The following is a 23,265-nucleotide window of genomic DNA, read 5'->3' as shown; positions in this document are numbered from 1 at the left end:
GAGATTAGATACATTACTTGTCGTGAGGATAATGTGTAAGAAACATTACACACAAGACCGTTCTTGTACCTAATGCAGTTTCATAATTCAGATACCAGTTGTTTGATGAGATTTTGTACTATAAATAGTATGAAGATAAAAAGAATAGATAAACATTGCCTTGTTAAGAAAGAGTTGGTTGATGACAATTTGCACAAATAACACGTATATTTGTATGCATGGAGCAAGGAGTGCCCGTGCATGTGCACATGTTTATGTTGAAGAAGCCATTGATGTGCACATATACTTTCTGAAGCGCCCATGATTGAAAGTGAAGGTTAATGAGATATTAACCGGTTAATGAGGTAGCTCAATCATTTATACATGGTAGCTAAAGAACCAACGTATGTAACTAGCGACTAAGTTATTTTACCGGAGGCGGGATGTACCGGAGCTGCATCCGCCGTTGGTCGTTTTTGTCAAGATTCGTGCAGCTTTTATATTCTATTTCCGGATATAGAATACACATAGTAATACATGTACTAGTGTCAGATGAAGTCAGCTTTTTACCGAAGAAAGAGAGTTGGGTAGAGAGAACTGTGCATGCATGCCTTCATTCTCTCAGGGCATACATATGACATGCATTTTATTTTCATCCTCATATTTTTAATGATTCATATCTTTTGAACCAAATGTTCAATATTGAAACTTTTTGTATATTTGAATTCATGGTGACAAGATCTTGAAAACAAGATCAATTTTGCATATACTTCCAATATATTTTGTTTTATATATTTCAATTATCTTTGAAATTATTTTCATAAAACATTAGATTTTAAAGCTATATTTCGCTCGTTTCAAGAAACTTATTTCAGAAACAATACTCAATTGAAAAACTAGATTTCACTTGTTTCAACGATAAACTTTACATGTTTTAAAAAAATATTTCCAAATTTTTTCACTCATTTCAAAGAATATAATTTCACTAGTTCCAAAATAAGTATTTAACAAATTTGAAAAATCATGTTTCACTGATTTGGAAAACTGATTTCACTCGTTACAAAATTTATCTTAAAAACTAATTTCACTTTGTTTACCAAAGAAGTATTGAAATGCATTTCACTCAGCAGAGATATCAGTTTCAAACATTAAAAAAGTCGTTAGATTTCACTTGTTTCAACAATAAACTTTACTTGTTTAAAAAAACTAATATTTCCAAATTGTTTCACTCATTTCAAAGAATATATTTTCACTAGTTCCAAAATAAGTATTACAAAATTGATTTGGAAAACTGATTTCACTCATTACAAAATATATCTCAAAAACTAATTTCACTTCATATTTACCAAAAAAGTATTGAAATGCATTTCACTCGGCAGAGATATCTGCTTCAAACTTTGAAATAGTCGTTTGACACCAAAAAGATATATTTCACTTTTTTCAAATAACTTATTTCAATCATTTTAGAAAATAGATTACAGTCGCTCAATTGAAATACAATATTTCACCTGTTTCAAAAGACTGATTACACTCATTACAAAAGATAGATTTCACTAGTTTCAATAGTCACCCCATTGAAGACACAATTTCAGAAGCTGAAATATGAAACTCACAAAGAAAACTATATTCTGAAAAGTGGTTTCAATCATTTCAATAACTGATTTCATTTTTTCAAAAATTGTAATTTGAAATGAGTGAAATTAGTATTTTGATATGATTGAAATAGTAAAAATTAAACTAGTTTAAATATATTCAAGATTGGTCTTATTCTAAAGATCTTATGTTCAGGAATTTGAATATATGAAATTTTTGTATAATAGAACATTATTATAAAAAATATTGGCCATCTAAAAATGTAAACAAAAATAAAATGCGAGAGAGAGGAGGGATGCCGCATGCATGCGTAGAGCCCACTGCAAATAGTACTGCCTTTTCTGCCATGGGGCCTATTGATGTGATATTGATTTGACCGTATACAAATGATTACCTGCCACAATACATGAGTATACATATGAATGGATCCCACTTAGACTCAGATCACAAAGCAGCTGAACAGTGGATGCTATGCTGGTACATCCCCGCTCCGATAAAAAGGAGTTTGCGATGTAACTAGCACATGGGCTGATGGATGCAAAGTAATGCATGGCCATGCACGTAGCAGGTGCATGCATGCAAACTGGGTGCAGATATGTGTGTGCGCACGTCTCAGCCATCGTACGCGATTCAAGTATGTATGAATACATACCGGAATACTTGCGTCTCGGCCGGGAGAGATGCGTACATACTTAAATGGACTTTGCTAACTTCCACCTAGTCGGACGTTAAGTAATAGGTCTGTACGCTGGATCCGAACGATCGATCGGGTAGAGGCAGCGGTCCTGGTTTCTTTACGGGAGTTATCGAACGAGCATCTAGCAAAGCCAACTATTCATTTCCTTAATTTTGCATGCATGCATATAAGACAAAAGTGCTGATGTCAGCAAAGATTCTAAAGAAATTCAAAATTTAAAATATTTTGTAGCCCAAACCATCGGTCTGATCAAAAAATTATTTTCATATAAAAGATTCGTCGCGACGAGACCTTCGAAACAAGATCCCATATTAATATGTTCCGATGACTGTTTTTTCGAGTAAAAAGTTACCACACCTGAAGTATGCAAGTTATCACGTCTGTTGTACATAGGTTACCATGATGTTCACATAAGCAAATTCCGGGCATAAAAATGATTTCTTACAACTTTCTCCCCACATGCAAATACATTAAAGGACTTTACTAACTTCCACCCAGTCAGACGTTAAGTAGTAGATCCGTACGATGGATCCGAACGATCGATCGGGTAGAGGCAGCGGTCCTGATTTCTTTACGGGAGTTATCGAATGAGCATCCAGCAAAGCCAACTATTCATTCCCTTAATTTTTGCATGCATGCATATAAGACAAAAGTGCTGATGTCAGCAAAGATTCTAAAGAAATTCAAAATTCAAAATGTTTTGTAGCCCAAACCGTCGGTCCGATCGAAAAGTTATTTCCACATAAAAGATTCGTCGCGACGAGACCTTCGAAACAAGATCCCATATTAATATGTTCTGACGACTGTTTTTTCGAGTAAAAACTTACCACACCTGAAGTATGCAAGTTATCACGTCTGATGTACATAAGTTACCACGATGTTCACATAGGCAAATTCCGGGCATAAAAATGATTTCTTACAACTTTCTCCCCACATGCAAATACATTAAAGGACTTTGCTAACTTCCACCCAGTCGGACATTAAGTAATAGATCCGTACGATGGATCCGAACGATCGATCGGGTAGAGGCAGCTGTCCTGGTTTCTTTATGGGAGTTATCGAACGAGCATCCAGCAAAGCCAACTATTCATTCCCTTAATTTTTGCATGCATGCATATAAGACAAAAGTGCTTATGTCAGCAAAGATTCTAAAGAAATTCAAAATTCAAAATGTTTTGTAGCCCAAACCGTCGGTCCGATCGAAAAATTATTTTCACATAAAAGATTCTTCACGACGAGACCTTCGAAACAAGATCCCATATTAATATGTTTCGACGACTGTTTTTTCGAGTAAAAAGTTACCGCACCTGAAGTATGCAAGTTATCACGGCTGTTGTACATAAGATACCACGATGTTCACATAGGCAAATTCCGGGAATAAAAATGATTTCTTACAACTTTCTCCCCACATGCAAATACATTAAAGGACTTTGCTAACTTCCACCCAGTCGGACGTTAAGTAATAGATCCGTACGATGGATCCGAACGATCGATCGTGTAGAGGTAGCGGTCCTGATTTCTTTACGGGAGTTATCGAACGAGCATCCAGCAAAGCCAACTATTCATTCCCTTAATTTTTGCATGCATGCATATAAGACAAAAGTGCTGATGTCAGCAAAGATTCTAAAGAAATTCAAAATTCAAAATGTTTTGTAGCCCAAACCGTCGGTCTGATCGAAAAATTATTTTCACATAAAAGATTCGTCGCGACGAGACCTTCGAAACAAGATCCCATATTAATATGTTCTGACGACTGTTTTTTCGAGTAAAAACTTACCACACCTGAAGTATGCAAGTTATCACGTCTGTTGTAGATAACTTACCACGATGTTCACATAGGCAAATTCCGGGCATAAAAATGATTTCTTACAACTTTCTCCCCACATGCAAATATATTAAAGGACTTTGCTAACTTCCACCCAGTCGGACGTTAAGTAATAGATCCGTACGATGGATCCGAACGATCGATCGGGTAGAGGCAGCAACATCTAAGATGGATAATATAATAGTATGGAACAATAAAAAATTATAGATACATTGGAGACGTATCACTTTCTCACTCCAAGGTGCTGGTGTTGGCGTGCTACTCGTCGCACCCACCGGAGAGCAACTCAAGTACGTAATCTGATGCACTTCCCTTGGGAAAAATCAACGAACAATACGGCGGAGTACGAGGGGTTGCTTGCCGGTCTCAGGATCGCGGCGGACCTCGGAATCAAGAAGCTCATCATCAGAGGTGATTCGCAGCTCATCGTCAAGTAAGTCAACAAGGATTATCAGAGCCCGTTGATGGAGGCCTACATGAATGAAGTGAGGAAGTTGGAAAAACGTTTCGACGGCCTACATGCAGAGCATGTTCCCCGAGTGGAGAACAACATTGTCGACGACCTGTCGAAACGCACTGCCCTCAAGTTGCCTGTAGAACCAGGTACGTTTGTACTTTGGTTAATACAACCATCCATAGAGCCATGAACAGGGCAGAACAAGCGAAGGAAGACAAGTCCCGGCAAGTACTTTCCCGCTGAGCTCCCAGGAGCCGCCGGCAAGGAGTCTGCCGGGTACCCCAAGCCTGCCGAGGGGCAACTACCTCCGATGGGGCCCCAGGCCCTGGCCGTAGAGGCAGCTGCCCCTGCGGCCGAAGATATGCCTTTGGTCCTTGCCGTCGAGCCCCAGGCTCCGGCATGGGCGCAGCCCACCATCTATTTCCTCCAAACAGGAGAGCTCCCCGAGGAGCAGGAAGAAGCAGAGAAAATAGCCCGTCGGTCCAACATATACCAGCTTGTGGATAATACCCTGTACCGAAGGAGGCCGAACGGAGTTAGGCTGAAGTGCATTCCTCGGGAGAACAGACTAGAGCTATTGGCGGAGATACATGGAGGTATGTGTGGCTCACACATAGGGTCAAGGGCCCTTGCTGGCAAGGCATTACGACAAGGTTTCTTCTGGCCACAACCATCCAGGATGCAGCTGCGCTAGTAACTAAGTGTGAAGCGTGTCAGTTCCATTCGAAGAAGCTTCATCAACCAGCTCAAGCCCTTCAAACAATCCCTCTCTCTTGGCCATTTTCGGTCTGGGGGCTCGACATACTGGGCCCCTTCCCCCGTGCTATCGGGGGCTTTGAGTACTTGTATGTCACAATCGACAAGTTCACAAAGTGGCCCGAAGTGGAAGCAGTAAGGAAGATGACAGCACACTCAGCCGTCAAGTTCTTCAAGGGGCTAGTTTGCCGCTTTGGTGTGCCGAACAGAGTCATCATCGAGAACAGCACGCAGTTCACAAGCCGCGCCTTCATGCAATACATTCAGGACCTCGATAGCAAGGTCTGTTTCGCTTAAGTGGCACACCCACGGAGCAACGGACAGACAGAGAGGGCAAATGCTGAAGTACTGCGAGGCGTGAGGACAATGATTTTTGACAAGCTACACAAGTGCGGAAGGTGCTGGATAGATGAGTTGCCGATGGTTTTTTGGTCGATCAGAATGACGCCAAATCGATCCACCAGCCAGAAACCCTTTGCCCTGGTATACGGGGCAGAAGTAGTTCTCCCCACGGAACTCACATACGGGTCACCTTGAGTGCTCTCTTATGACGAGCTTGAGCAAGAGCAGTTGCGCCAAGATGACGCGACACTCCTTGAGGAAGATCGTCTTCGGGCGGCTGTGCGAGCTGCATGCTACCGGCAGACCTTGCGCCGCTACCATAGCCGCAAGGTTCATGCCCGAAGTCTTGAGGAAGGCGAACTTGTTCTTCGGCGCGTTCAGTCGGCCAAGAATTCCAACAAGTTGATGCCGAAGTGGGAAGGCACTTATCGGGTAATACGAGTCATCAGACCCAGCACAGTCTGCCTGGAGACCGAAGATGCAATCCCAGTGAGCAACTCCTGGAACATCGAACATCTTTATAAGTTTTACCCATGAGGCACGGTTGCCGGGCCTCCAGGGAAGCCACCTTTTGTACGAGCCTTGCCAACAAGGCATGTAACCCATTGTACAAAGCCAGGCGCAGTTCCTGAGCATAAATAAATGAAGCGATGGCGCCCTAAGTTTTAGCATGCATGCTAGGTTAAGTCTCTCTCTGGTAGGGCTGATAGTTCCCAGCGGCAACTAACCCCTAGCATAGAGGTCGTGTGTGTGTCTTTCCATCCTTTCCAGTCTTTTCTTTGGATCGCAGGCTGCCCAGGCGCTTCTGCCAAGCCATTTGAGGGCAGGAAGGCACATCGACATCCCCGACCCCGTCAAGCCATTGTCGGGGGGGGGGGGGCTGCTGATGGAAGCACCCGACCACGGCAAGCCAGGATTGCCGGGGGCTCCAGATCCAGATAAGTCCTTTATCCCCTGTTATGTATTTTCGTATGGAATTGGGACGTATGAAGCCTCGTCCATTCCTGGGCCACCGTGCTCCCCCTTTTCTGTGCATAAGAACTATTCCTTGGGCTGGAACTTGGTTGTAGTTGCGGTGACAAGAAAGCAAACGAAGGGCCTAACCCTACTTCGCCCCTGCCTCCGCCGAGGGCGTGAGTATGGTCGTGAATGAAGTAAGGGGACGGCAAGGCCTGTTGCCGGGCGACAAAGTTGATCTTAAAAATAACAAGGATTCGTTCCTTGGCATGGGCCTCGCTCACGCACAAAGAACTCGGCAAGCACCCTTTTTCATTAATACGTTCCAAACAGGTACAGTTCATATGGAATGCAGACATGAGCAAGGGGATTACAAGGTTTAAATCTAACAGGAGCCCGCAGGCTTAAAAACTAAAAAAGTAAGTGCCCCGTGATCCCCATTCTTGCCCTTTTCCTCCCAGGTGCGGCAGGTGAAGGCAAAAAGGAGGCGACGAGGAACGCGCCGATGGAGAGCTTGACGAGGAAGGCCCTCGGCAGGGCACCTGGCCGAGGGGGGGCGACGCGGTCAGTCGGAGTCAGAGTCGGCGTCCTCCCGCTTGACACCCTCGTCGTCGCTGTCGCTGTCCTCCCCGTCACTCCCGCTTGAGGAGGAGTCTTCGTCATCGGAAGAGCTCTCCACGCAACACTTTAGGCGAGTTCCAAAGTCCCCAAAGACCTTGAAGGAGAGCAGGCCGTTCTCCATTAATTTGAAGTAGATGACGAGCCCCTCCGATAGGCTGTGGGCATGAGTGAAGGTCTTCCATCCGCGACGAAGATAAATGACGTGAGGGGCAGGGAAGTCGACATCGACCCGCATGCTACCATTCCCGCAACCCCTCATATGCAACCTCAGAGCCTATGGCGGGTCGAGCTCCATCTCCTGAGCGAACGGAGTAGGGAGACGAAGACGACGGCGCACTGGGCGGTGCTGCCTGATGATGAACTCACAGGGCTGGTCTCCGACGTGACCCTCCTTTGGGGGAGGGGCCGCTGGCGGAGGAGAGGCCGGTGCACCTCCCAGTCCTCCTCTTCCCCGAGCGCCGCGGCGGCCTCGCCCCCTCCCCCTTCCTCTCACGGCCGGCTCCGCCGCCACGAGCTTTTGGGAAGGAGGGGCGTGCTGTCGAGTAGAGACCCTCGTTGCCGCGTCATTTAAAGCTCGTGCCCCCCCCCCCCCCGCGCGTCCATCGCCCACCATCTTCGAGGCATGGGGGAAACGTGGCGAGCAAGCCGGAATCAAGGAGACGAGTGAGCCCCCGTTTTCTACCCCGTGATCATGGGGCACGGGTGCGTTGAAGGTCGCGACTCGAGTCCACTTAGTAAATGAGCCGCGCCCCTGCACTTTCCTCCTTTATGGGGAAGGCGCGATCCGCCTCTTTACTACGATGTGACGCATGAGGGCAGCAACCGTCCCGCGCATGACCCCCACGTCACGCACGACCCCGATGTTGGGCATTCAACGCGGGTCGTGGGGAAGCGCAACGAGCGAGGGAGTTACTGCGGTAAAAACTCCGCCGAACGCGCGCCCGCGCATTGTTCTGGGCCTTGCCCAATAACGCCCCGTGCTTACATGTGGCCCAGGCCCAGGGGCTCCTGTCGGTGTACAAAATTAGGGGTCCCTTTTTGCACCCCTTTACTTGTGCACGGGCAGTCGCAGCCCCACGCCCCTGGCTATGCTTGGCGGGACAGAGGAAGCAAAGGCACAAGCCAACCAAAGCAACGCCAAGACAGAAACACAAAGAGCAAAGGGGCGAGGAGAACTCCCCCAGCAAGGCCCTTGCCGAGGCAGCCTCCACAGCCCCGTCAAGAGCTTTTCCGGGGCGGCCTCCACAGCCTCGGCAAGAGCTTTGCCGGGGCAACTTGCCTGACACCAGCAGAGCCGTCACCCTTGATCCCAAGAGTTCCAGCACCATCAACCACATTGGAACCAAGGCTCGGGAGCCGCCTCCGTGGTGGCATGCAAATCTTTGTGAAGACCAGAAGCACACAAGGCTAGATGAAGAACCAAAAGACGACGATTCTCGACAAGATCCTTGCCGAGGAAACCCACAAGACCCCCGACAAGATCCTTGCCTGGGACGACCGCGATGCCACGGCAAGACCCTTGCCGGGGCCCCGGCAAGACCCTTACCGAAGACATCCGCGGGGCCGCCGCCAGGCCCGCATCTGCCAAGACTCCACCGCCGTTCCCATGCATCTGCCAGCCCACCAACCAGGCGAACACCTGCGTGGCGAATCGTGCGGCCTCTAGGCCAACTCAGCAAGCACCTGCTTGGTGGCATGCAGATCTTCGTGAAGACTCTGCCACCGCACCAACTCAGCAGCCAGCCAGCCAGCGTGGCACTACACGCCTCGTCAGTTCGCACGCGCGTCGAAGCCAGGCGATGCGGCGATAGCTGGGACGAGCTTTCTTGCCGTCCCTGATAAAGCAAGAAGGGCACGCCAGCAGCGCATTAAATGCGTATGGTGCCAGAGGATAATCTCGACTACTGTATAGCCTTCCACCTCTTGTGCGCCACTGTGGCAGCCCCTTCGTCTATAAAGGGAGGCCCGGGGCGTACTGAGAGAGGATCGGATCTTTTGTACCCTGCACGCCTTGTAGTTAGTCCAAGAGCACCAAATAAACAGAAAACCAGCAGGAGTAGGGTATTACGCATCACTTGCGGCCCGAACCTGGATAATCCCCCCACTCTTTCCACAGCCCCGCGCCCACCAACCGTAGCAAAAGGAATTCCTCATGATCCTGTAGGTGTCGTTTCCCCCGACAATGTCTTTGAAAGATGATAGCAAAAAAAATTGTATCTTTGATCACTAACACTATTCAAAAATTTACCGCGTACTTATTAGTATATCACTTTTTGAATTTGTACCTTTAAATGGATTTATGCTACAAATTTTACATAATTAGATAGCTATATAAACCTCACTGCCCGCAAAAGGAAAAAAAATCTATATAAACTTAGTGGCCAAATAGTCTCATCAGGCACTATACATGCAAAGTTGAAACTGACTATTCAAATATGAATGCTCTTATGTCCCATTGATGACAAGCATTGTTTCCATCTCACACTTGACAGCACAGAAGAAGAAGCTCCTTTGGAAATTGCCACCGCGAGTTCTCTCCATCTCACCCCGAGAAGAACAGAGCAAGAAGCGCCATGGAAATTTCCTTCCATTGATCGATCGGTCTCTTGGTACATGCACAAGCGCCTCTTGTGCAGTACCACTCATGCAGCCGCTGCACATTCAGTACAGCCACATGCATTGCCTGGACGTTCACTCAGTGGACTCCATGCCACTTCCAGGCTATTGCGTTCCTAAGCCAAAGCTGCATTCATCCGTGGCCTTGTATTTCTAAGCCAGATGCATGCATCTACTAATTTTTCCATCTCTATATCATTATTATAGTATTAAATTGCTATGAAACAAACGTTGAAAAGTCATCTACATAGTACATTATTTTCATGGTGGAAATCTGTCGATCAAATTTTGTTTGTCTTACCACGTATTACAACTGAAAACGCAGATGTAATTTCCAACCTGTGATTTCAAAGATTATCCAAAAGAACGTTCAGACTAGTAGCTAGTGTATGCAGATGTATCCTCGAACCAAATCGAATGGCTCAAGAGATGACGGCGACGTCTGAGAATTCAAGGCTCGTTTACTTGGGTGAATATGTCCGGTTGTAACTGGTTTCCACATGTATGCATGCACATCTCTTATTGGCCACAAGCATACTTCCACAAAGTCACTCTTTTTTTTCATTGTAATACGTGTCTTGTTCATACGATAAAGGTCAAGGTATAAGTCACGTCGACACATCTCTTTTTTTTCATTGTAATACGTGTCTTGTTCATACGATAAAGGTCAAGGTATAAGTCACGTCGACACATACTTGATAAAACTGCAAACAAAGAAGAACGCTGGCCTTTGCAGAATGGACCATCAGCCAAGAATTAAAATTACAACCAAGATTGACCAATCCCTTGAGCATGACTCCAAAGCCCATCACCTGGCGTGGGCATCACCGCAATAGACATAGAAGGAAAATGAGATGAACCGCCTCTTCGTCCGAGCTCGATGCGGCTCCATTGCTGATATGCAACTTTGCATACCTCGAAATTACCTTCCAAAAGGCGACAGATGGACTAGATTCTGTCAACGGCAATGGCCAAGTCACACATTTGCCGTCACAATTTCGGTCATCACAATCAAGAATGGCAATAGGCCAGATATACAATCGGGATAATAATCTTATATTCTTATACCCACACTCAACGTGCTCATTAGTGCCCCTGTTTGGCCATACCTACACCTATACCCCTACATATCGATCAACCAAAAATAACGTTCGGAATTAGTTACAACAGGGAGTTAAAAGTTCCCCTCACCTTGTAATCTTTTACGGTAACTAGCTATTTGCACAGGTAAAAAAAAATTCCCTCCAATCTGAATTAAGTGTCGTGGTTTTAGTTCAAACCGATCCAAAATAAGTGCCGTGGTTTTACATCAAATTTGAAGTAAAATTGTGACTTAAATGATTGTTGATAACATTCTCTTAGCTATGCAAGGTCCTCTGGCCCTACTGCTAATGCCCAGTGTCTCCTATGTTTTTCCTTCCCTGCAATAGATAAAATATACTCTGTTAACAAATATCCAAACTGAATGATGATAATATATACCCTGATAAAACATATTCATTCATGTTGCTAGCATACTTTTTTTTGGTTTGCTAGCATACTATGGATTGAGGATGAATTTCTAGAACCTTGTGATTTTTTAAGAAGTCAGTTTAATATGGTGACACTTGCAATTGCCATAGTGCTATTGCACAAGGCCATGACATTTATTCAATATATGGTGCAAAGAAAATGGATCCAGTAATAAACAAATGCTTTGAGAGTTGCTCTCTAGACATCCATAACGCTGGTACGCTGGCCAGCTGGCACCAAGTTCGCGTACTCCTCCTAGGTATCTACTACATGAAAAATTTAGTGGCCATTGTTAAGTACCTGGCCTCTAGTTATAAGGACTACCTGCTGCTGCTTTTTGGAAGCGAGCTGTTGTATTCTCTGAATGAATGGCCTTGATTTGTGGACAGATTGCTTGTGCAGTCAAACGTACGTGTTAGTTTGCTACTGCCTACTGCCCTCATGTGGATATTATATTCGCCCTGTTAACAAGCAGTCTGACTGTATATATAAACACAAGATATTTCAAGCCTGAAGACAGAAACCAAGCATATTTGCATCCATCAGGTCCTATTGGAGCCTCTACCAAGTAATGCCAACCGCAATGGAAGGTACTACGAAATTTGTTGGCAACAGTACACATATGTTTTTTCTCCCCCAGTGTAACTTAAATACAATGATGTATCTTCAGTTATTTCTTACAAGCATATTTGCCGCAAATAATTCTGTAGATACACAGGAGGCAAAACTACATGGCATGCTCTCCTCTAAAATTAACTATGAAACATAATACGCGTCCATAGAAAATGAATGGTAATTCAAATGAATACTACGGAGGACGCGATTGTAATATCGCACATATGTACTTAGCGTGGCCAAGTGACCGACGATGAAAGTTCTTGCTCGAGACTGTAGCAACTAGAGGTGCCTTTTGATATTGAATTACCAGCATTGACAGCATTCATTGGTGCATCGGAATTACCAACCTTTTGGCATAAAAAAGGCTCATTCTCTTCATCACTAGCAGGGAGAACTTTGCATTTTCTTAGCCTCTTAGTTCTCAGGAATTGCAACCTCATATCTACTTCTTTCATAGTAGGTCTGTCTCTTCCTTTGAGTCTCAAGCATGCTTCCGCAAGTGAGCAAATATCATTAATCTCTTCCGGGTTTGCCTCTTTGACAACCTGAGGATCAATTATTTCCATGATAGCTCCCTCTTGCAGTCCTTCCACGAAATAATGGGACAGGTTTTGTTTTGCACCTAGATCATTTATAAAAATTGGCCTTTTTCTTGTCAAAAGTTCCACAAGTATTACTCCAAAACTATACACATCACTCTTTTCAGTTAGCTGCCCCGTATGGTAATATTCTGGATCTAGGTAACCAAATGTTCCTTGGACAATAGTCACCACATGAGTCTCATTGAGGGACAGAGACCTTGAAGCACCAAAGTCAGAAACCTTTGTAGAGAAGCTGCTATCCAATAGTATGTTAGAAGATTTCACATCTCGATGGAAAATTGGTATTGCAGCAGCTGAGTGCAGATAAGCAAGTGCTCCTGCTGCTTCTACCGCAATCCTTATGTGATCATCCCATGACAGCAAGCATTTGGCACTAATGTCAATGTGAAGGAGGTCATGCAATGTACCATTAGATATGAACTCGTACACCAACAAAGGCACCTCAGATTCAAGGCAACAACCAAATAGCTTTACCACATTGCGATGAATGATTTGAGATAAGATAGCAACCTCATTGATAAACTGGTCTATCTCAGTTTGCTCCACAATTTTGGATTTTTTAATAGCCACCACCCGTTGGTCAGATAGAATCCCTTTATAAACTGTACCGTGTCCTCCACGACCAAGAACACGAGCGGCGTCGAAGTTGTTGGTTGCCTTCTCTAGCTCCTCCAAGGAGAATATCTTTGTTGTGTTTGTGGCGCTTTCATCTGAGATCAGCTGCTCCAAGAGTAGACCTTGATTTTTCTTGAAGTGTGCTCGTCGGATTCTCTTCTTGATACCTTTCTTCCACTTGTTGGTAAATACAATTACACAGACTGCAATAATTATGGAGCCAAGGCCACATCCCGTTCCAATTGCGATACCTACATGTAATCATCGTTCTCTGAGTCACACTGCATTTGGTTAATTATAAGCGCAATAAGGATATTTGCTAGCTACAACTTACCCAGAAGAAGACTGTGTTGCTTGGCTGATGTAACGCACTGCATTTTTATTTGATCAAACTCTTCTTTATGAGTGCAACTCGTGCATGTGTAGCCTCCAAGAAAATTTTGACATGTCCCATTGCAGTAGTTTGATTGTGCACATTCATCGATATCTGTATAAAACTCTCATTGGTTATATATGGGTGGCGAATATATTACTACATGCTAAAAGAATGATCTCCATGTTTCAGTTGAAACTCTTTAGGTTTGTGTGATGCTTTTACAAACTAGCAAGGTGGCCAATTATTTATTTTATCTCATGTAGTTTTTTACTTATATTTACCCCCTAACTGCATAATACATTACATTTTAGACGTTGCTACAATTCTAAGGGTCTATATTTGAACTTTATATTGTCTAGAGATATATTTTTATTTGAACAAAGGGTGGATTTATTGACTCAAAATAAAGCATCTAGTGGATACAAACACACCCGGCCACTGCATAACTAGGATGCACAACGCCAAAACCAACGCAAACGCACAAAAACACACTGGAGAATAGCAAAGTCGTATAATACCAAAGCTATAACTAAAAGAGAAAAAAACATCAAATCGAACAAATATGTGATCGACAAAACACAACAACAAGCTTATCCGTACCAACCATCTCATGACACCATAAAGACAATGAGGTTCTTCAACAGCAACTCATTTAGGAAGAGAGCATCGCTCTACACCGAAGTCACCGAATTCAACCATCAAAGGTCAGATTCTAGGTTTCTACCCTGAAGAACCAATATGAGCTTATCCGAGTAATGCCTTCAACAAGGTAACAACACAAAGCATCGCCATTGGCATGTATGACCAACTCGTGTCAGACCTAAGTTTTCATCCTGTAGTTCAAGCCTAGGTACTTGTGAAGCACCACTATAGGCCGCCACAACATATCCGTGATCCAAGCAGCTACATGTGATGGGCTATAGAACCGATCCCTGCCACTGCACAACCTTAACCTATGCGTCAAGTCGTCATTCATAGATTTCATCTCACTGCAAAGGCAGCCATTGAATCTGAAGAAAGGAATCTTCGTGAATATCTTTTGGTGGCCATCGCAATCCACAGAGAGGCTGCTGCACCAAACCATAGTGGTCAGTATACACACATAGAGCGCAACACATCACCATCAATTGCCACCTCGCCCAAGAGAATTATGTCAAGGCCCATCTACCTAGGTGCCGACATGGCCGGATCTGAAGCATGAAAAGCAGAATTTTCTTGTAGCCAAGAACCATGGCGTCGCATCACACATGGTCGCAACACCCATGGTCCTTGGCCTAACTCCACCGACACGCCCTATGGCCAGTGCCCAATTCCTACCAGCAGCCGAGCCGCCGCGGAAGCAGACGGATCTGGTCATCACTTCGCACATGCCTCACACCCCTGTCACAGTCTCATTGCCATGCAGTCGGAGACTGCTGCTGCGCTCCACGCCATGACACAAAGAATAGACGCAGGTCCCCAGGACCCTACCCGAGTGCCGACGTATGCCGACGCACCGCCCGGAGCTGCTGCCCTACAGACTGGAGGCTGCCGCCGGAAGGTGACCTGCCGCCACCGTCGGTTGCGCAGGCTTCGCCTGACAGCGTTATCCGGCGGCGGCGCGGTGAGGGGAGGAGCAAGTAGTGGTGGTGCGATGAGAGGAGGACAAAAACTCTGTCTCGATATATGGTCATGTTTTCATAAATACTATTATATAGTGTTGTCACCACCACTTAAAAAAATGGATATTATCTGTTCAAGTACAGTTATGTTGATGTAATGGTTGTGATCTACTAATAAAGGGATGGTCCACCGGATCAAAGAGCGGATATTTTTCTTTCTTTTTTGGAGAATTTCTACTTTTCTAGTGATCTTGTAATTATTCTTTTGTATTATGCTTTTAATATATATAATTGATAGATAAATAGATTTTCTAAATATTTGTATGTGCGAGAGCAACATTAGCGCACAATTAAGGGTTATGAGGAGGATCAGACCTTTGCAGCCATCTTTGATGTACGGATTTCCTTTTTTTTTGCGGGTGATGTACGGATTTCCTTGAAAGCCTAAAGAACACTTGCAACGGTATCCCATAAATATTTCCCCATGGGTGACGTTTAGGCAATAGCTGTGGGAACTGCGGCATGCATACATAGTAGTATCTTTTTGCAGAGCTGTTTGACAAGTTAAATTGGCAGCCGCCCACTTCATAACAATGTTGTAGTCCATAGAGAAATCAAACTGATCTTCCATAGGGGGGCCCGAGGCCCATGAATGTCCAGTATCGTCAGTCTGGATAATTACTACCTCTTCAGCATTACTTCCGTTCACCATGTTGCTAACAATCAGAGTTCCATCATCCACGGATATATCAGTCACATGATATTATTTAGTTATTTTTGATGATTTTACACATTATGTGTGGACTTTTTCCGTTCGTCCGTCGCAAGTCCGAAGTGCGTCATCTCCTCGTTCTCTTCTATGCCTACGTCCAAACACAATTCTCTCGCCCTATTCTCGCCTTTCAAACCGACAATGGCCGCGAGTTTGACAACCACGCAAACCGCACCCTCCTAGCTTCCCACGGCACCCTCCTACGCCTCACATGCCCATACACCTCCCAAAAAAAACGGCAAGGCCGAGCGAATTCTTCGCACTCTCAACGACGGCGTTCGTACCCTTCTTCTTCATGCCTCCATGCCGCCACGTTGGTGGGCCGAAGCACTAGCTACCTCTTCGTATCTCCTTAACAGGCGTCCGTGCAAACCTCATCTGATCACCACGCCGTTCGAGTTGCTGTTTGGCCATACGCCCGAGTTTCGCCACTTACGTGTGTTTGGATGCCTTTGCTACCCCAATCTCCTCGCTACAACCCCGCACAAACTTTCCCCACGTTCTGTAGCCTGTGTTTTTATGCAGGTAAGATGGCATGTAATCTTAATGTTTGAATCTCGGACTGTTGATTCTAGGAAGGGATCCGGGGATGCAAAACGATATGCACATTATGTACTGATTGGATAGTGCAGGGTAGCTGATACTGATGCAGTTTTAGAAGTACCAAGGTTTTGTAGTTAGCCTTTTTTGTTAGATGGGATGCGCCAAGGTGTTTGTTGGGTAACAGCCGTAGTAAAGAAATCAACGTTTTTGTTTATCCGTATGCAAGAGTTCTACATTTGACCAATGCTCTGAATCTGCAGAACTACAGCAAGCTCAACAGGCTGCCCACGATAGTCGAAGAGGATGAATCAGACAAGGGAGACGGGTATAACGGTCCTACTTTCAGGTGTTCAGTTCAGAAGGATTACTCTGTTATATCGCAGTTTGACCAGCAGAAACGAGACATCGTTACCTCTATGGGTTGGGGTGGCACTTTATCCATGCCATTGATAAGCCAGTTAAGCCTTAGGCATATGATCTGGCTTTTAGGGGTGGTGGATGAGGTCAGGCAGTGCGCTGTATGGGGGAGAGAAATCAGCCGTGCTCACGGGCCGCGTCGGTATGCAAGGGGGCGGGTAGAGACAAAAAAATACAGAGGATCACTATCCAATCAACTATATCTCCGATACCCTCCTCTGTCCGGGCTGCTCTCCAGGACCCAAACTGGCGTGCGGCCATGCAGGCAGAATATGATGCGCTCCTGGCTAACTCCACCTGGACACTTGTTCCTCGGCTGCCTCACACCAACAGTGTCCCGCAAGTCGGTTTTCCGCATCAAAATCAAAGCCGACGGCTCTCTTGATCGCTATAAAGCCTGTTGGGTTGTCCGTGGCTTCACTCAACGTCCGGGCATCGATTTTGGCGAGACCTTCTCTCCGGTGGTCAAACCGGCGACGATCCGCACCGTGCTCACCTTAGCATGCTCACGTGGCTGGCCTGTTCACCAACTAGACGTGAAAAACGCTTTCCTCCACGGGGTTCTTGATGAGCAGGTCTACTGCTATCAGCCGGCCGGCTCCGTCGACGCCGTTCGCCGTGATCATGTATGTCGGCTCTCCAAGTCGCTTTACGGCCTTAAGCAGGCACCGCGAGCTTGGTTCCATCGTTTCGCCACCTTCGCCGCCACCATTGGGTTCACCGCGTCCCGCTCCGACGCCTCGCTGTTCATACTACGGCGAGGCAGTGACGCCGCCTATCTTCTATTGTACGTTGATGACATCGTTCTCGCTGCTTCCTCGACGACTCTTCTCCGCCGCATCGTCGACCAGCTCCAGCACGAGTTCACTATGACGGACATGGGTGATCTTCACTACTTCCTCGGCATCCGAGTTCATCGTACGGCGCATCGGTTTTTTCTCAACCAAACCCAGTACGCCGACGAGCTCCTCCAACGGGCCGACATGTCTCAGTGCCATCCTGCATCCAGTCCTGTTGACACGTCACCCAAGGTTGCTGCTGATGCCGGCTCTTCAGTGGTCGATCCATCTGAGTATCGCAGCCTTGCTGGTGGGCTTCAATATATTACCATGACGCGCCCCGACTTGGCATACGCAGTCCAGCAAGCATGTCTTCACATGCATGATCCTCGTGACTGCTATCTCGCCATCATCAAGCGCATCCTACGGCATGTTCGCGGCACCTCCACATACGGCCTCTTTCTGTCCTCCTCTGCGTCCACGGAGATCGTGGCTTACTCCGATGCGGATTGGGCCGGCTGCCCGGACACTCGACGCTCCACCTCCGGCTACTGCGTCTACCTCGGCGACACCCTCGTGAGTTGGTCCTCCGAGAGACAAACCACCGTCTCTCGCTTCAGCGCGGAAGCTGAGTACCGTGCCGTCGCCAACGCTGTTGCTGACTGTGTTTGGCTACGGCAACTACTTGATGAGCTGGGTTGTTCTCTCCCACAGGCCACGGTTGTCGTTTGTGACAATATCTCGGCCGTGTACATGTCTACTAATCCAGTGCATCACCGGAGGACAAAACACATCGAGCTGGATATTCACTTCGTCAGGAAGAATGTGGCTCTCGGCGATTTCCGTATTGTACATGTTCCTACTACTCAACAACTAGCAGATATCATGACTAAGGGTCTTCCAGCGGCAGCTTTTCAAGCATTCCGATCCAGTCTATGCGTCTTACCAGGCACCGACGACTCGACAGCGGCGGGGTGTTAGAGAACGTGTGTGTGCACGTCGTGCATGTGTGCACGTCCGTGCATTAGGGCCGAGTCTTCAGGCTGGGTTTGTGTGAGTATAGTTAGCACATGTATCTGTACAGTTATATAACCCGTGTAAACTCCAGATGGATGAATATAGAGCGAGTGTTGCACGAGTCTCTTCTTCCTCTCGTCATTCCAATTCCTTCACCACCACCACGTTTCACCGGCGCCAGGACAATTGCCGACCGCTCTCCACGCCTCGTGTCGCCACGCCCGTCACCCAGCGCAACGCCCGTCCCGTCAGATCTGGCCTGTGTGAGGGGATAAAGAAGACCCCGCCACCGCCTGTGAAGACTGGGCTTCTCCAGTCCGCACTCTCAGCCGCTAGCGAGGGTGTGGGGAGAGGGAGGAGGGTTCCCTGGCAGTGGCGGTAGGTTTCTCCTCCCGGTCGCCTGTAGGAACGACCAGGGAGGGAGGCTCACATGACCCACTATATCTCACATGTGGATCTAACTGTTGTGATCAGCATATTAATGTTCTACTTTTTGTGGGAATTTTTAACAGTCTCGCTAATTTTCTTCCATATTGTGCTTTTAGTACATAATTTTTAGATATATCGATAGATTTTTTGAACATTTGTAGGTAGTATGAGAAGAACACTAGTGCCCCCGAAAAAAGAACATTAGTGCACAATGATGGGTGATGAGGAGGGTCAGACCTTTGCAGCCGTCCTTGACGTACGGATTTCCTTGAAAGCCTGACGAACACTTGCAACGATATCCCATGAATATTTCCCCGTCAGTGACGTTTAGGCAATAGCTGTTGGAACTGCGGCATGCATACCTATTATCCTGTTGCACAGCTGTTTGACAAGTTAAATTGGCAACCACCCACTTTATAACAATGTCGTATTTCATAGAGAAATCTAATTCATTTTCCATAGGGGCCTCCAATATATATCCATTATTGTCATTACTTCCGTTCACCATGTTGCTAACAGTCAGAGTCCCATCTTCCAACGATATATCAGTCACATGATATTGTGTATCTTCTGAGACAAAATCTGTGAGATTAGCAGATGTACAATTAAGATGAAATCCTTCTTTTCCAAAACAGCCTTCTTCCAGCCCAAATGGGAAGGGAACAGTAATGCGTCCACATGATGTGGGGCAGTGTTCTTTGGGCTTGGAGTTATAATCTGCTACACAGTAGATAGACACAAATAGTAAGACCAAGAGGATGATGGCTAAATATAAGGGAATTTTGACTTATTTTGGAGAAAAAGTAGGGATGGAAGCACCTTCCATGCATCCATCTAAAATGTAAGGGTTGCCTTCTTCATAAGAAGAGCAGTAACACCAGTAACCACCAGATGAGGAATTCTGGCAACTGCTACCGTTGCTACAGGCATAGCTTGCGTTGTTCATTTGTGCACTTTGACAGCTTGGTTGGTCCATGATGTTAATACTAAGAGCTGCGCCATAAATATTGCTTGCATTTGTCCAACTTGAGAATAGAGTGGTTGTATTAGTGTTGTCGCCATCATCATCTCTGTAATGATGTTGAGGTGACACGAAAGCCATGATGCCAGGGTGCAACCAATCTGATTGTGTTGCAGTAGTATTAGTGCTGACAAGTTTTGCCCGAAAACCGGGCAGGTCCCTTGTTAACGGGATGAGGCAGCAGCCTCTTCCATTACAAGGCCCTCCAGTCGGTACCTTTTCGCCGGCGCATCTACTCATACAAGAACCAACCATGTCTCCCGTACCATACTCGAACAAGGTGACATCGAAATCACAACCAACTACGAACAGAGTATTATAACTACTGATAGTAATACCTTTAGCGGGGGCCTCCCATGACATGTCGTAGGTATTTGTACCTGGACTCGTCGTAAGGTTGAAGAATATAGGGGTGACAACTATGCCGTAGCTGGAGTACATGCGAGTGATCTGGACAGTGCTGCTGCCTAAGAAGAGCTTGGGATGCTTGGTGGAGTGGTTGCAGGTGAGATCAAAGCCTTGACGGAAGCAGCCGGGCCCTATACCAAAGGGATAGGAGAAGTCGATGTCCCCGCACCCCGTGATGCAGTGAGCCAAGGAGTCATTAGAAGGGATCTTCAGGATCCCTCCGGCGACTCCATGGACCGCAGCCGATGCTTGCGGCGGAGCTGCCGAGAACATCAGCACAAAAGACATGGCGATGAGTACCTTGCTCATCGATGTGGTGCGCCAGTACGCTGGTCTGTCTGGTGTTTGGTGTTGGTGTTGGGGTTCGGTGGTTGGCTAGGCGCAATTTGTAGACAGTATAAAGGCGACCCCGGGTACGAGTCGTCTGTAGTGTCAATCAAAACAGTAAATGTAGCTATGAATTCCAGGGCCATTATTCAAATCAGATGTGATGGTCGTTGCTAACGCCAACATGACTCGCCTATGGCCACTGCTTGCTGCTTGCTGATAGCCACATGAAAACGCAGAGTCGATGTCAAGTGAAAAATCTGCAAGACTACCAACTTGTGAATTGCCATATGTACTCGATAGTAAACGTTTCTCTACCTGGCCAGTGGTTGTCTAATCCAGGAAACGTACTGTACGAGTAGCTTCCTATCCTAAATGATAATGATTTAATTAAAATTGTCATATCAATTGCTACAATTTTTATTTTTATTTTTTTGTAAAAAAAACAGCTGCTACAACTGCCTTAGTTCTAGTGTTTTTTCTTTTCTTTTCTTGCTATGAGTCCTAGTTCTAGTTTGAAACGGCCAGAGTACAAGTTTAAGTGGGATGATAACGTATACGGTCGGTCGTGCATGCTTGCTTGCCGTGTGCGTGCTGCAACTGCAGTACTAATAGTCCAGTAATGTCTCCATCTCAATTTTTTCATTTCCCAAAAATCATGTGGTCTTTTCCATATGCGTCACCATTAATTCAACCAGCAGCAACACGGCATGCAAATTGGCAATGACCATCGAAATCATGAAGAGTTTCCATGGGAGAATGTCGACCATACTTGGTCAGCAAAGTCTATTACCATCGTGGACTGAATTTCCATGGCTCGACCATATTGCTTTGTTATTCCTTACGAGGGACTAAAATCATTCACCTCGCTCAGGAAAGGAAAAAAACAGAGAAATATTTATCTTTATCTTTAGAAGAAAAGTTAATAATAGAGGAGTATTGCATAGGTGGGACCTTATAATAGATCTTATAAGAGAAAATTATGTTTTTAGTCTCTCAAGTTCCCAAAATTATAACTTGGTCCCTCAAGATTTTTTTGGTAGACATTTGTCCAAAAATTCCAGATTCTTTTGAATTTGTTTTCTAATTTTTGGATTTACTGTTCATTGGTCACACCTGTTCAACACTAGTCAAAATCTGGTTTTGGTCTACCAAAACAACTTTAGAGACCAATTCTATACTTTTGGGAAACTTGAGGGACCAAAACATACTTTTCTCTTTTCATAATTAAGCGAGCTGCTTCGACCTTCTACTAGTATTTGTATTTGTTTTAAGCTTGCACTACAGGTTATATATTTTTTGATGATGCTTCGCTACTTGTATTATGTCACAACGTGCAGCCGAACATCTTACAAAATGCAGTTGTGAGTCGGTCAAACATTTGCTACACTGAATTATTTGGGGGTGGACTGAGTTGTTGCTGTAATATATGTGGAAGGGTTGAGAGACGCTATATCTGTGGTTCTCTGCTGGACTTGTATTGAGGGGGAATGGGCCTCAAATGTCGTTGTCAGTCATTGTTTCAATCAGTCTCTTCATTGATGTCTATCTATCTTCCTATCTATACCTATAGTAATATACGACTCCATACAAATTACTACGTTAATTACAAATTGACCCTTAATCTAATGGGACCGAGTTATTACGGCGTAAATTAACCTACATAATTGTAGGCTGAAATAATGATCAAGCAAGGAAAAAATAATTGATGGGAAGGCCCACAAACCTTTAGAGAAGGAAAAATAAGCTGAAGTAGAAAGCCCATAATGTTTCCATGGTTGTAGAAATAGAAGCCGAAGGAGTTGAGATCAACCTAATATTAAGGAGCGCTCCTTTGATCAGCACAAGAGCCCGCAAGATCTGCACAAGCTATTGCAACTCTAACCAAAAAAATTGCACGAGCAAAGAAGATGGGTACATGCCGGATCAGAATACATGGATGGAAGAGACCGCTGAGCAGTTTTGAGGAAATCTCTCGAACATCTCTCGAACTCCAGATCCATACGTGCCCCGATCTCCTTTTTTTTTGAGGAAATCCCTTTTTTGGGATAACGTGCCCCGATCTCTTTGTTCAATGCGGATGTGGGGCCTTTTTATCGGCGCTGTCTTCAACGGCCCAGCTTGGCCTGCTATGCTTGGACGAATTTATAAACAGGAGGTCTCAGTTCTCAAAAAAAAAAGTTGAAGGCAGACAATATGAGGAGTGCCCGACCGTGTCTGATAAGTTGTCCTGCGTCCGTCACATAGGATTTGGCCACACCGAGGACCATCATTTTTTTTGTTCTCTCTCTCTTCATTCCAACTAATCACATGCATGTGACCAGCGTATAGAAAAAAAGGGACATGGCTAGATGCACGATAAATAGACTTAAAAACAAACACACC

General features: G+C 45.5%; 2 protein-coding genes across 11 annotated transcripts; one reads left to right on the top strand and one right to left on the bottom strand.

Annotated features, from left to right (window-relative positions):
* Positions 1-4,570: 4,570 nt before the first annotated feature.
* LOC147962993 (uncharacterized) lies at positions 4,571-5,245 on the top strand. Its single transcript, XM_087529433.1, has 2 exons — positions 4,571-4,697; positions 4,746-5,245. Exons 1-2 carry the CDS (start codon positions 4,571-4,573, stop codon positions 5,243-5,245), a joined length of 627 nt encoding a protein of 208 aa, XP_087385559.1.
* A 6,711-nt stretch (positions 5,246-11,956) lies between these two features.
* On the bottom strand, positions 11,957-20,979 carry LOC125515200 (putative wall-associated receptor kinase-like 16). Of its 10 annotated transcripts, XM_087531265.1 has the most exons (6): positions 19,944-20,979; positions 19,633-19,844; positions 15,585-15,879; positions 15,543-15,554; positions 13,525-13,677; positions 11,957-13,441 (listed from the first exon to the last, which is right to left on the bottom strand). In XM_087531265.1, the coding sequence occupies exons 1-6, from the start codon at positions 20,860-20,862 to the stop codon at positions 12,201-12,203; spliced, it is 2,832 nt and encodes a 943-aa protein (XP_087387391.1). In that variant the 5' UTR covers positions 20,863-20,979; the 3' UTR covers positions 11,957-12,200. The 10 variants fall into 10 exon arrangements, with proteins under 10 accessions (XP_087387391.1, XP_087387393.1, XP_087387392.1 ...); XM_087531267.1 differs by having other exon boundaries at positions 15,543-15,879; positions 19,633-19,841; positions 19,944-20,978; XM_087531266.1 differs by lacking the exon at positions 15,543-15,554 and having other exon boundaries at positions 13,525-13,689; positions 19,633-19,841; positions 19,944-20,978.
* Positions 20,980-23,265: the final 2,286 nt, after the last annotated feature.

Source organism: Triticum urartu, chromosome 6A (assembly GCF_056163025.1).
Source record: "Triticum urartu cultivar PI428250 chromosome 6A, HENAU_Tu73, whole genome shotgun sequence".
In the NCBI taxonomy this organism is placed as follows: Eukaryota; Viridiplantae; Streptophyta; class Magnoliopsida; order Poales; family Poaceae; genus Triticum; species Triticum urartu.
The sequence above is the reverse complement of the archived record's forward strand: the minus strand, read 5'-3'. Positions and strand labels throughout refer to the sequence as shown.

Excerpts from the sequence above, each read along its gene's own strand:
- LOC147962993 (XM_087529433.1), top strand. The coding sequence starts at position 4,571 with ATGAATGAAGTGAGGAAGTTGGAAAAACGTTTCGACGGCCTACATGCA. Across the intron at positions 4,698-4,745 it reads CAAGTTGCCTGTAGAACCAG|GGCAGAACAAGCGAAGGAAG; the intron begins GTACGTTTGTAC and ends AGCCATGAACAG.
- LOC125515200 (XM_087531267.1), bottom strand. The coding sequence starts at position 20,862 with ATGAGCAAGGTACTCATCGCCATGTCTTTTGTGCTGATGTTCTCGGCA. Across the intron at positions 19,842-19,943 it reads TTTAGATGGATGCATGGAAG|ATTATAACTCCAAGCCCAAA; the intron begins GTGCTTCCATCC and ends ACTGTGTAGCAG. Across the intron at positions 13,442-13,524 it reads GCAACACAGTCTTCTTCTGG|GTATCGCAATTGGAACGGGA; the intron begins GTAAGTTGTAGC and ends GATTACATGTAG.